Source organism: Bufo gargarizans, chromosome 1 (genome assembly GCF_014858855.1).
Source record: "Bufo gargarizans isolate SCDJY-AF-19 chromosome 1, ASM1485885v1, whole genome shotgun sequence".
NCBI lineage: Eukaryota > Metazoa > Chordata > Amphibia > Anura > Bufonidae > Bufo > Bufo gargarizans.
This window is the reverse complement of record NC_058080.1, coordinates 288,408,900-288,423,179: the sequence shown is the minus strand read 5'-3', so window position 1 is coordinate 288,423,179 and position 14,280 is coordinate 288,408,900. Positions and strand designations below refer to the sequence as shown.

Genomic DNA, 14,280 nt, shown 5'->3' with positions numbered 1-14,280 from the left:
TGAAAACATCCGGGGCACAAGCCCAATGTATCACGCCCCTGTGAAGCCACGCCCCCACCCGTGAAGCCACGCCCTCATGGGCCTTCGCAGTAGTTATTAACCCCTTTCAGCAGTCCTCCCTTCACAGTAGTTATTAAGCCCTTTCAGCAGTCCCCCCTTCAGTGAATGGAGGACTGCTGAAACGGGTTAATAACTACTGTGAAGGGCCTAGCCGTCTGGGCAACCCAACAGATCATCCCCTCAGTAATCCGTATCCTGCAGTAACTTAACTTTAAATCAGCGCACATCTCATTACTATCTTGACTTAGACACTCAGCTCCAGTAACAGGCAGTGCGGGCGGCTCTCACTCACTGACGTCACGGCCTGCACCACCTAGTGGGAGGCGCAGGCGCGTGACGTCAGTGAGCGAGCGCCACCAGCACTGCATGTTTCCGGAGCTGAGTGTGTAAGATAGTAATGAGATCATAAGCGCTGTTTTAAAGTTCAGTTACTGCAGGATACGGATTAGGATGGCAGGGCTGTGCAGCGCAGGAGAGTCAGAGCGGCCGACCCTGCCAGCCAGGGGCGTAGCTAGAACTGACTGGGCCCCACAGCAAAATTTTGTATGGGGCCCCCCCCTTCCATGACTATCCTGGCATCCTATATGTGCATATGTAAGGGAGAGTTCACATCACATTTTTGCGATCCATTTAATGTTTACGTTGGAAAATGGGATACAAAAGCGCAGCACACTACACTTTGTATCCTGCAAAGTCTGTTAAAAAAAAAAATGTATACATTAACGTATAATTTTTTTTGATGGTGTCAGTCTGAGTCACCTGTTAACATATACATTTTATGTATACATTACCAGGGGTAAGCAACCTTCAGCACTCCAGCTTTTGCGAAACCACAATTCCCAGCATGTTCCATTAATTTCTATGGGAGTTATGAGAAGAGCAGAGCAATAATGCATGCTGGGAGTTGTAGTTTCACAACAGCTGGAGTGCCGTAGGTTGCCTACCCCTGCATTAGACGAATGCCAAAACGGGATGTAAAATCGGCCTTAGTGTGCCATGATAGTGCCAAGTGGCAAGCACTAGAGACAGAGAAGGGAGGTTGCAATGTACAGGGCACAGTATAGGATAGGGGGTACAGTACAGGGCAAGGGGGGGACGCACAGTGCAGCATAGGGGTACAATGCAGCATAGGGGGCACACTAAAGGGCAGGGGGTACAGTACAGCATAGCAGGCGCAATACAGGGCAGGGGGCACACACAGTGCAGCATAGGGGGCACAGTGCATTATAGGGGGTACAGTATAAGGCAGGAGGCACACAGTGCAGCATAGGGGGCACACTAAAGGGCAGGGGTCACACACAGTGCAGCAAAGGGGGCACAGTGCATTATAGGGGGTACAGTATAAGGCAGGGGGCACACAGTGCAGCATAGGGGGCACAGTGCATTATAGGGGGTACAGTATAAGGCAGGGGGCACACAGTGCAGCATAGGGCAGGGGGGCATAATACAGCATATGTGGTACAGTACAGGGCAGGGGGTATACACAGCACAGCATGGGGGGGGGGGGGGGTACAGTACAGGGCAGGGGGCAGAAGAATACAGCCAAAACATGCACCTAGAAATGCTCCATTCACATGTCCTACCTCAGGAGTTGATAGTTACACTAGTGGGCAGAAGGACCTTTCATGATGTCAGGAGCATATGATCAGTCACATGAGTGGGCGGAGTCGGGCTCCGGGCTCGGCGGGCTGTGCAGGAGATTGTGTGGAAATGACTGCCAGCATAACATTCGGGGCACTGGTCAAAACATCCGGGGCTCAAGCCCCGAATGTTTTGACCTAACGACGCCCCTGGTGTAGCTCATGAAGGAGGTCACGTATCGTTGCACACATATCCCTTGTTACTGTCATGGGTAAAAGGGGCAATTTATGAGAGTTGCAAAAAGCGATGATTATTGGCTTGTGGGCCAAGGGTGGCAGTATTTCTGAAACTGCGCAGTTAGTGAATGTTCATGTGCTGCTGTGATGAAAGTGTATCGTGAGTGGATAAATGGCATTATTGTGAACAAACAACGTGGAAACATGATGTGAGAGGTGGACGTTGTCTACAAATGTGCGTGACGGCAGACCAACACTCTATAGTAGAGCAGCTCATAGCCAAAATGAACCAGGGGCCTACCAGATGTGTGTCTAAAACAACAGGTGGATGTTGGCATTTCAGGCGAGAAACATCTGAGAACAAACACCCTGCAACAGAATGCAAGCTGGTGGTGGCAGCATTAAGGTCTGGGGAGTTTTTTTTGTGACATTCTCTGAGCCCACTCATCCATCTAGAAGGCACTCTCAATAAATTTGGGTATGAATCCACCCTTGCAGATCACATTAACTCATGTTGATTGTCCTCCCTGGGAAGGATGGGATTTTCCAGCAAGGCAATGTGACATATCACACAGCTAGAAATGTCCAACATTGGTTGAATCAACATGACCAGGACTTCCAAGTACTACCCTGGCCCCTTAATTTCCCCGACTTGAACTCAATTGAGCATCTGTGGGACCACGTTAATCATCATGTTCGCTGTACAGATCCCCTCCTACACACCCTCCATCAGCTGTGGGATGCAATGTAGTCAGCATAGCTCCAGATACCTGTGACAGACTACCAGGACCTTATTGAGTGACTCCTAGCCCATCTAGCAGCTGTCCGTGCTGCACACGTTGGTTACTCTGGATATTAACTGGTGGTCATAAGCATGTGACTGAACTGTCTATATGCTTTAGGTTTCAATCAGACACTTGTACATTATCCATTGTCTATATACCATGTCCATAAAGTGAATAAGAAAATGTCTATCCTCAGATCTTCATAACCTAACTTTTTACAGTTTTGTAGGAGTCTGCACTTCACTAAAGTTGTCAAATGTCACACAGTGTTTTGATACATTTTGTGCATCTTTACGGCTTACACTTCTGTCTTGATGGTAGTCCACTTTCTCCACCATATTTTACTGGAGTAAGGGTACAACATTTTTGCAACTTTTTAAAAAGCCTGCAAATAAATAAATCTGGAGTGAAACTCATTGTCATAGCTACCTATGCCCACTTTCCCACCCAATTTTGAAAACTGACATGAGTGGTATAAAAATGCAAGCTGTCACAAGATTTGTGCGTAAGTGACCACAAGAAGTCATAAAGTCTTATTTAGCTAATTTATGAGGCCAGAATTCTGCAGTGAAGGGCTTGATACATTTTCCCCATACTGTTTCTAGAGGCAATTTACAACTGAAAATCAACCATACTACTAAACATAGCCTAAACCAAGTGTTTGTTACAGTAAGAAGGGACATGTATGCTGCATGCCCCAAAATACATTCTGTCAGATATCATGATGACCACATTCTAGTTAATAAACAAATACACCAGGCTTTCTTTTTACCATATTCTTGCCTATCTTGTAATAAAATCTGTAGCTCTTGAATGCCACGCCACCTCACAATTCACAGCACTTGTATAAAAACAAAACTTAAGATATATTTCATTGCAAATAATGAAAACATATGGAATTCAAAATCGTTGCACCTCTATGTACTTGATATGTTACACTTACCTTATGGAATTTCCTCTTGGCAATACTAGTGGTCCTTGTAACTTATAAAGATCGAATACACCTCCATATTTCTGAGTTGTGTTGCTGTGTGTTACTTCAGAAGGTTTCACTAAGAGTCTGCTCATTGACATATATCAAACTATGAAGATGAGGTTCAAAGTACATATGTTTATTTAGCTGTGTTCCTATTACAGGAAGTGCTAGAGTATGTACATCATCCAAAGGCGCTGCATTTAACTGGGACCTGAGATTGCTTATTAACTGTACACGGGATGAAAATTGTGCTGAGGCAAACTCATAACTTTACTGAACTTTGAGTTCATTACTTAGGAACAGTTTTCTGTTGTCTTAGATGTCAAGTGATTGTTTCTTGAAATGTTAGATGACTATTGATTTTTAACCGTTCTAATCCAAATTAAGTAATAAAGAGTTAAGAACATTTGCTAAGATAAGGATTCAAATTGAGCAACAAACCATAACACACAGTTTGTCGGCTTTTATAGTGTGATACGCACTCATTCACTGTGTTTTTCTTGCATCTGTTTTTCTTTGCACCAAAAATTAGCGGAAATGCAGCCAAATGCACAAGAATCCCAGTTAATGTAGACTTTGTTTTATTGAAAAGGGCAGAACTCAATAAATAATACCATTCACTATACATAGCAGGACAGCACAACATCCAGCTTAGACTAGCTTACACTGTACATCACTCTACATTCTTCACTACCATTACTATAGACTCAAGTTAACCTAAGTCTAAAAACAAAGTAATGCAGGCAAGCAAAAGGGGATGGGAGTGGGAAAAAGGGAAAACAAGGGGAAGCACAAACAGGGGAGAGGGTGAAGGAGAGGAATGTTAATCCTCAGCAGTGCAGGACATACATAGCCTGCCTCCTCAAAATGGGATGATTTCAGGTTGGCTAGATAGGATCCTTATAACAGTTCATAAAGTACCAGGCTTCCTGGATTGCCCCAAAAGTATATATCCCAGGAAATAGTCCATAGAGCTTTAGGCTGTTCCTGGGCACAGAGTCTCTGAGTTCATGCTCCAAGGCATTTAGCAAACTCTGTGCAAAAAGGCAAAGATGTTTCCTTCATTAATGGCCACTTGGAGCAGTAGAAAAGTTTGCACAGGTTGCGAGTGTCCATACCTGACCTGTGTGGCAGCCCCCCTTGGATAAACATCAATGACAAGTTCCTGTGTCCATTAGTCAATCTCTAATCTCTAATATAAAATTAGTTTATACAGTAACTAAGGTGTTATCAGAGAACTATGCAATAGACTTCACCTTTCCTCTTATGAGCTTGTGGAGCATCTTGTGTTTCCACAGTTTAGGCTTCAGACTCTTTTTTTGGCACGAAATCCATGCAGAAAAACTCTTGCATAATCTGCACCATGTGCAGCCACCCGTAGTTTTGTATCCAGCTTTTTATTAACTTCGCTAACTTCCTACCAGTAGATCATTCATAAGTATTGACAGAATTACAAAGGACTAATTCATATTTTGCCAAATTAAAGTTTTATTGGATGTTCAATAGCAGAAAAGGTACAGAAATAAAGCAGTTTGCTCCAGGAAGTTACAGGAAAATAAATTGGTAAAGAACCTCAAAACAAGGATAGGGAATTGAAATATATTTGCGAATTTGGGTTCAATGTCTCACAATTTCGATCACGTATTGGTACGATTTAATATTTTGCATAGACTATATGTTACGCCCTTGTGGCTTAATAAACTTGGGTTAAGAGATAGCTCTAAGTGTCCACTGGTGATTCTCTTGGGGGTGATCATTTACATATGCTCTGGTCTTGTCCAGAATTAAAACAGTATTGAATTGTGATCCAAAATTTTGTTACTAATGAGTTAAGACTTCTGATTCCTTTTACGGTTGAATGTTAGATATTGAGTGATCTCTCCAAGGTAAAATGCCATAAATATAAAAAGATTCTCCTGAATAGAGTATTGTTCTTGGCCAGACTTTAGATCTCCCGAGTTTGGTTTTCACGAAATGTTCCAAATTTGAATAATTGGATAAATTTGGTCAATAGGGTTAAAAGCTATGAGTATTTCTTGTATAAGCAAAGAAATAGTCAGGAGAAATGGATTAAGATATGGGAGGCCTGGAGGTTTTAACCTCTTCCCTCCCCCAATTTTCCATGACACCTATTTCTCTTCTACTAATTTTTATTTTTTATTTTCCTTTGTTCCTTTTTTTCTTACTTCCTGTATTTGAATGATAATGGGTCTTGAGACGCATCACAAGGGTAGGGAAGGTTGGGAGGAGGGTGGTTATGAGCAATGCTAAAATAATTATAATGTAGTATTATTGTATGAAAATTAGATGGTTTGTACACATTTTTTGGTACGTTAATAATAAAATGATAGGGAATTGAAATGGAGAAAAGAGGAGTCTCAGCAGACAAAGAAATAGTTATAAACTATAGCGTCAGTATTTGGTTCCTGCTTTGTATGTTAAAGTAATTCAGTTGTTTTTCTTTACTCAGGGTTATTAATGGAACAGCACATTACAACTTCACTAAATTGGATGAATTTATGGATCTTCTGGTAGACAATGGATTGGTGCCAGGTCAGGATTGATTCATTTTGACCTGTGGTACATATGCTGCATACTAAGCCAATAAATACTATGGTAGTCATTTTTGTAAATCATTTACATTTTTTAACAGATACTTAACAGGTTTTCTAACTCTAAATAATTGAAGTAGGGGGCACTAAATTCCACTTTTAAAGGCCTGTATACTGTGAACCTGGGGAGATTGGCACTTCTACATTAAGCTCCAATGAAAAATCTTGCAAATTAACTGCAGGCTCATAGAGCGCAAGTTGCAACCGTTTGTCGGCTTCATAGGATCCATGGTATCCTCACAGACGTTAATGTTTATAAGAGGCCTAAAGTGTGCTTCAAAGAGGTTGTTCCAAAAATAACTAGCGGAAGGATAGGTCATAAATGTACTAATGCTTGGGGCCCCGCTACTGGCCTCTAGTCCCCCTTTTATATTCATAATGTTGGAGGAGGGTAAATAGAGTTGTCATCATGCATACATTCTACCACTCCATTCAATGTCTTTAAGACTAAGAGAGATAGGTTATAAATGTTTTTTGTGGACTAGTGCCTTTAATTTTCAGTGGGATTTGACCCCTTAACTAGACAAAACCTACAGTGAAGAAATTGCATCCCCTTTCAGATTTTTCTCTGCTCTTTGCAGCTGTCAATTTTAGCTATAACTTCACTTCCCCATTCTAGAAATCTATGGCTTGTGAGCTAGCCCTTTGATGAGTAGAAGGAAAAATACTTTTATATCTCTTTAAAGGTTTCGAATTGATGGGAAGTCCATCAGGATATTTTACCAATTTTGAAGATAAAGCACAGGTGTTTGAATGGAGGCAACTAATCTTCTTAACAGCAAAGCGTAACATTGGTAAGTGGCTGTTTATTATTTATTGGCACATTGGTGAACTGATACATTGGTTGATTCAATCCAAAAAGTACAAAGTTGCTTTATGCTTTCAGAAAACAAGTGAACCATATCCTGTTCTAGAAAATACCGATAGTTGTAGAAGAATTTAATGCAAGCTACATGGTGAAGGAAAGGAACTAGAGTTTGAAAATGAGCATCACACACAACTAAACCCTCTGGTGAACTAGGAATGCCAAATCCTCTACATAAAAAGAATAAAATACAAATTTTGCCTTTCAAAGCCCCTCTTGGTCGAATCTAAATGTGTGGCAAGCACTTAGGTCCCTTTAAATAAACTATATCATGGACGGATTGTAAGAAGCATCCCTTAAATATATCCAAATGCAGCACTTACTTCAAAACTTCAAAATGGCTTTATTTTAAAAGATCTTTCTCTTACTATGAGGTTTTGGTGGCCTGTTCACCCTAACCTGGGTCAAGGCTCTTTTTGCTTATCTTTGAATGAGGTGTGAGGAATATGGATTATTATTTCATGTCAGCCATGTTCCCACACCAGCCATCAGCTGTCAGATAGCAGAGGTAGTGAACTCCACAGGAGGGCCCTGCTTCAAAGACGCAGCCAGATAGCATAAAACTCCTAGCAGGCCACATTTGGTTACATTTCACACCTCCATTCAGACAGCATGGAGACGGCAGGAAAACCTCTCTGCAGGGAGTCTAAGTAATTCCCCATTTCAATCAAAATCTAGCAGACAGCATGGAATTGGCGATTTATAAGGAATTATGAATCATCCATCCATCTCAGGCATAATTCGGTTATCTGTTTGCGATCCTGGAGCATAGCCAAACATCCACGTGGTCCTGGCTTGATGCTAGGATGCCAGGGAGGGGAGATATACATATCTCCCCAAAGAAACCAAATAACAGTACCATGTTTGGACTCTACTTGTAGCTGGAACCCAGGTGGATCTGTTGGTTCCAGAACCATCTCCCTACGACATTCTAGTCTGGAGCTATGAACCCTAAACGGTTTTGTGGGTCATTAAATGCCAGCCCAGAAGAGGGGGGAGTGGACCCTCCCCAGAGGAGGGGCCGGCTACAGTTTAAAAGGCTTGTGGCAGCAAGGGGGCGCATCATTCTGAAAGGGGGTCGCATCATGTAAATGTGTTTGGAGAGACCTGGAAACCAGCTGACATCACTGCCCTCCATGTGAATACAGCAAAGGAACATTCATCTACCCGGTAACTGACTTGTACTCTGTGTAATCCTGTTTGTACCATATTTCCTGTATTTGTAACCTCAGACCACTGTATATATTCTCTGTGTATATTGTGTTATATCTAGTGTGCCCTTAAGGCGATTAAATATATAATTTAATCTTGTGCTGTCTTGTATCTCGATCACGAATCCCCACTTCCGTGTTTCGGCCTAGTTATAAGCTACCGCGGGTTGGTTTCTGACCCTATATAATCCTGTTAGCGGACTGGGCTTATATCAAATGAGAAGCTGGTGGCAGATTACCCGGACTGAGACAGCGCTGTATTAACTGCGGCAGTGAAAAGGCTCTCTCAGCTTGTTGCCCCTATGTGCCCGCGTGGACAGGAGGTGTCTGTGTAAACTGTACCAAGTTGACCTTACATGCTCCTCTGGGAGGGCATAATGTCACGCCTTGGTAACCAGGGACCATACCGTGTCTTGTGAGCTCAATGTAGTTGACGGCGAACGGGCACAAGGGGTGGTATCCATCACATATATCCAAGTACCTTCAAATGGATCAACTACAAATTACTTTAGTGCTATTACTATGGCCATTAATCCGCCCTTTTTATCCTATTGTTGGTATTCCCAGTTACTGTTTGGTTTCTTCTGAACACAGTATAACACATCTAAAATCGTATGCCCTATTACACCACATGAAAACTTGACTGTTCACATCTGTGTCCTGGCTGCCATTTACAGAAGATGCCATGATGCAGTGCTGGATTCATCACACAGCAGATATAGTTGGTGCTCCATCGACCCCATTTAATTATAAGCACGCAGGTCTGTTGGGGTCTGCTGTGGTGTGTTGTTTAGATGGGTAGCTTAGCGCTGCATTCAGAATCTGATGGACCCAATGACAGACAACTTGTATCTTGCATTAAAGCCTTCAAAACATACTGCATATAAATGTAACCTAAACACTAGTGTTGATCGAGCACCAAAATGCTCGTGATCTCTGGTGCTCGAGTAGAACATTTCTCGATGCTCAGGTGTTCTACAGAGCACCCAAGCACAATGGAAGTCAATGGGAGAACCCGAGCATTCAACCAGGCACCCCCTGCTCTGAAGAGGGGAGGGTGTCGGGACTCTAGTTCGGCTTAGGAGTCCCTGCTCTGACTCCATATATAGCTATGTCCATATATGGAGTCAATGCTTGAGGACACTCAGTGTATTTACTGTGCCTTGCAAAAGTATTCACCCCACTTGACATTTTTCTTGTTTTGGTGCCTCACAACCTGGAATTTACAAAATCGCATTGTAAAATCGTATAAGTTCGATAAACATTTGATTATTTAAAATCGCATGATAAAATCGACCCTTTTAAAACATACAATAAAATTGTATGAAGATTTTTTTATATTTTTTTATATGAAAATTTTCATGAAAAATTTTCACACATAAAATTGCCAACACATTGCTACATTGTTGAAAAGGTACATGACTTCAACGAGCACATTAAAGCAAAGTGTCAGTGTGCGCGCTCTGAGTTGGACATGAGCCACACATATAATCTAGGCGTCATACTTCATTATATTTTCTACACATTTCATACAATAAAAGGAATTATGATAATCCCAATGCCTACTTATATAAAAAAAACACCTATGTCATGGAAACTGTTAATGTGCTAAGGACTACCTAATAAATACCCCACACTAAAACCTCTATTAACCCACCCTGTACCTGAACCACCTATTTTCCTACATATACTAAATAAGGAGCAGCTGATGCACACTAGAAGATATCTAACCTGGTGATACCGTTCAATACATGCTAACTGCCTTCATGTCCCATTCTATATTTAGGCCTTTAGGTTGCAGGGTATTCAGTTTGTATATCAATTTTGCCTCGATTTTATTGATCTGTTGTACCGCATCCCCACCTCTCCAATTTTTCTGCACATGTTCAACTCCAACAAATCTTAAACCGGCAGGATTCTTCTGGTGGACTCTTTTAACGTGTGCAGATACACTGTGTGACTCAAGACCCCGTTTTATATTGCCTATATGTTCACCTATCCTAGTTTTTAATTTTCTTAAGGTTGTACCAACATATTGTAGCCCGCAGGGGCACTCTAAAACATAGATTACCCCTGCGGACTCGCAAGATAATTGTCCTCTCATGCGCAATTCATTTTGATTGGAGCAGGAAGATATAGTATTCTGAGTACTACACTTTTTATCCATCATATATCTATTTTTGCAACCCAAACAAAAACCACACAACACAAAGTTATTTTTGGTGGACTTTTTGGTCTTTGCTTTTAGACATCCTCTTACTATTTTGTTCCGTACAGTGGGTGCCCTCTTAAAAATAAAAGGTGGTTTGTTTGGGATCAGAGGACCAATGACCTCGTCATTCTTCAATATTCTCCAGTTCTTCCTGATTGCCTGCTTGATCTCAGGACAAGAAGCTGAATACACAGTTTTAAATGCCCACTTGAATCTATCAGTGTTTTTCTCTCTAGCTGTTTTTATTCCACCTTGGTTTTCACCAATTACCCTTTTTTGATCTTGTAGTACCTCCTCATTATAACCCTTTTCTTTGAACCTATTTACAATGATCTCACTCTGTGTCTCATAGTCTGCCTGGTGGGTGCAATTTCTTTTTATGCGTTGGAGCTGACTCTTGGGGACCCCCTGTAGCCATGGGCTATAGTGACAACTAGTGGCATCGATATAGCCATTCCTATCTGTAGGCTTGAAGAAGTTTTTAGTTGTAAGTTGTTGATTGATGATAGATATTTCCAAATCAAGGAAATTAACCCTAACTTTACAACTCTCCTCCGTAAATTTGATGTTTTATTGATTGTTGTTGATATACTGAATGAACGCCCTTAGAGAAGACTCATCACCCTTCCAGATACACAGGCAATCATCGATGTATCTTCTCCAAAGAATCAACATACCTCCTGCTCCTATTTTCTGTATGATTGGGGTAATACATTTTTTTTCCCAGTAGGACATAAAAAGATTGGCGAAACTGGGTGCGAATTTCGCACCCATCGCCACTCCAGACGTCTGTAAGTAAAATGAGTCACTGTACCAGAAGTAATTATGGGTTAAACAATATTCGATGCAGTTTAAAATAAATTATTTTTGCTCGATTGTCATGCATTGATCTTGATCCATGAAATATCGTACTGCCTCCAAACCCTTATCGTTGGGAATTATGGTGTAGAGTGATGAAACATCTGCTGTCATCAGATGAACATCCTCTGTCACCTTATCAACCTCATTCAAGATCTGCAGAACATGACCTGTGTCTTTGAGGTAGGATGGTGTAGTGGGCACATACTTCTGAAGAAATATGTCCACATATTCTGAGATCCTGCTGGTGATAGATCCGATCCCAGAGACGATAGGTCTCCCTGGTGGATTGACTGGATCCTTGTGGACTTTCGGCAAATGATAAATAAAGGGTGTGATTGGATGAATATTGTGGAGATAATCAAATTCTTTTTTATTCAAGACTCCTTTTTTTAGACCTCTATCAAGTATTATTTTTAGTTCTTTTTTATATTCGTTAATTGGGTCCTTTTTTAACAATTTGTAAGTAACCTTGTCACCTAGAATTCGTGCCTTTTTTTTTTCATAACTCTCCTTGATGAGAACCACTATCCCTCCCCCCTTATCCGCGGGTTTTATTATTATGTTAGTATTATTCTCTAAATCCCTTAAAGCTCCTTTCTCTTTCCGACTGAGGTTGTTTTTTATATTTCTATTGTTTTTAATCCCCTCTACTCGTTTTATTACTCCTTTCTTGAAGGCCTCAATGCATTCATTGTCCTTATTATTCGGGTTGAACTTTGATTTATTTTTTAGGGAGGTATGTGGTTGTTGTTTCATCACCACAGCTTCTGTTACTGATTTTGACATCATATATTTGAAGATATTAAGTTTCCTTATGTATCTGTGTATATCTAAATACACTTCAAATGTATTACCCTTATATGTGGGGGCAAATTTGAGACCTTTATTGAGAACTTTTTTCTCTTCTTCTTTTAGCTCATAGGAGCTCAGATTGAATATTCCTATTTGCTCTCTCTCCCTTTCTTGGCCTGTGGACTTGCATTTTCTCTTTCCTCCTCTTTTTCCTCTATAGGTCTTTTTTTCTTCCCCAGAGTATTTTTCCAGTTTTCCTCCCTTTGTGTGTTGTCTATTAATAGACCCTTGATTGATTGATGGGGAACATTTTCCAAACAAATATCTTCCGGTCTGCTCTCCCCCTTTTCCCTAAGTTGTGCGGGTCTCGCAATATTGCCAGTCTGCTCATTTCTTTCCTCACCTTTCAATAGTGGAGTCTTTTGTTTATTATTCATCTTAAATGGTCCCTGTCTGGTCTCTCTATATTGCCCTCTCCCATATCTCCTCCCTCCTCTACCCCCTCCTCCATATTCCTGTGGTCCCCTATAGTTTCCAGAACCATGATTGAATTGTTAGGCATATGCATTATGTCGCGGATAATATTAATGGTAGTTGTATCCATATTTAGGTGCATACGGTGGTCTAGATCCATAGTATTGGTGTCTGAACCTGCCTCTCCCTGTGTCATAATGGGGTGGCATTGGCTCCGCTGTTATATGATCTGGTATATCCCGTTGTGTTCTCCTATTGTCATACACCTGTTTGCTAGTTTTTCCAATATTGGCAGAGGTATCTGATATATCCTCCTGTTTGTGTTCTCCCCCTTCTACTTTTTTGTCCCGCCATTTGTAAACCTTATTGTTATTGTAATCTTCATTCACTTTAACATATTTTTTCAGTTTTTTCTTTTTTACATCTTGTTCAACTTTTAAAATCTCCTTCTGACATTTATATGAAAGTTTTTTGTATTCTTCCATATCTTTAAAGGGCAATAGCTTGGTTTTAATGCTATCGATTTTATTGCATAATGCTGTGAGTTTGGTCTTTCTTTTTTCAATGATAAACCTCATTGCATTTAAACCACAGCTATTGACAAATTTCTCCCAATCATTTAATTCCTCCTAAGGATGTCTAAAAGGATGTAAGAGGATGTCTAAAAGCAAAGAAAAAAAATTCCACCAAAAATTACTTTGTGTGGTGTGGTTTCTGTTTGGGTTGCAAAAATAGATCTATGATGGATAAAAAGCGTAGTACTCAGAATACTATATCTTCCTGCTCCAACCAAAATGAATTGCGCATGAGAGGACAATTATCTTGTGAGTCCGCAGGGGTAATCTATGTTTTAGAGTGCCCCTGCGGGCTACAATATGTTGTGTAAGAAGGAACAAGGAGCCGTCATTGACGGAAGATACGTGTCACCGAGGTTCCTGGCCTCGGTGAGGTAAGAACCTGATTTTTTCCTGAAGTGTCAGGTCTGTAGTGCAATCTGACACTTCAACTGTTAGAATGGCTGTAAAGCCAATCCGGGCCGGTTCTTATTGGGAGCAGCCAAAGAGCAGGGTGGGTGGCTGTTCCCCACGGTTCCAGGCCGGGTTTTGGCTGGAATATAATAAGCCAGCCAGCATGTTCAGGTGGTGTGGATTATCCTCCATGACAGAGGAGCTGAGGAGTCTGTGGTTTCAGACACTGAGGCATCTATTTGTGAGAGCCATTACCTGGGGGAAACAGGCCACTAAAGCCTGCTGCGGACTGTGGGTGAAAATTATCTGCTGACCAGGTGAAGTCTTTTTGCAATGTGAATTTTGTGTGGTGTGAACAGTCACCAAAACTGAACACTTACTTTTGGCTTGTTTTCTTGCTATGTGTGAATAAACACTGAACTTTGATTTACAACCATGTTTTTTGCCTCTGTACTGCGTCCGCTTTCCCTGCCTACCATAGCGAATCCCCACATTTGGTGGAGGATGCGGGCAAACGCAGTGAGGCAGGCCTGAAGGCTGAAAAGTTTTTGTTTTATCCGGGCACAAGTGCATGTCCTACATTAAGCCGGCAAGGTTACGACCCGTATCCCCTGACAAAATGGAGGCGGTCGTGAAGGCCCTCGTGG

General features: G+C 41.4%; 2 protein-coding genes across 3 annotated transcripts in view; one reads left to right on the top strand and one right to left on the bottom strand.

Moving 5' to 3' along the window:
* LOC122925197 (sulfate anion transporter 1-like) overlaps positions 1-3,800 on the bottom strand; it is a 67,834-nt gene extending 64,034 nt beyond the window's left edge. Inside the window, exon 1 of the mRNA XM_044276711.1 lies at positions 3,606-3,800. The gene's annotated coding sequence lies outside the window, so the exon portion shown is untranslated. The remainder of the gene's footprint in view (positions 1-3,605) is intronic.
* Positions 1-14,280, top strand: part of IDUA (alpha-L-iduronidase) — a 231,756-nt gene that overhangs the window by 118,349 nt on the left and 99,127 nt on the right. For both annotated transcript variants that reach the window (XM_044304491.1, XM_044304487.1), the window contains exons 3-4: positions 6,109-6,191; positions 6,937-7,044. In XM_044304491.1, the coding sequence (XP_044160426.1) occupies positions 6,109-6,191; positions 6,937-7,044 (191 nt within the window). The remainder of the gene's footprint in view (positions 1-6,108; positions 6,192-6,936; positions 7,045-14,280) is intronic.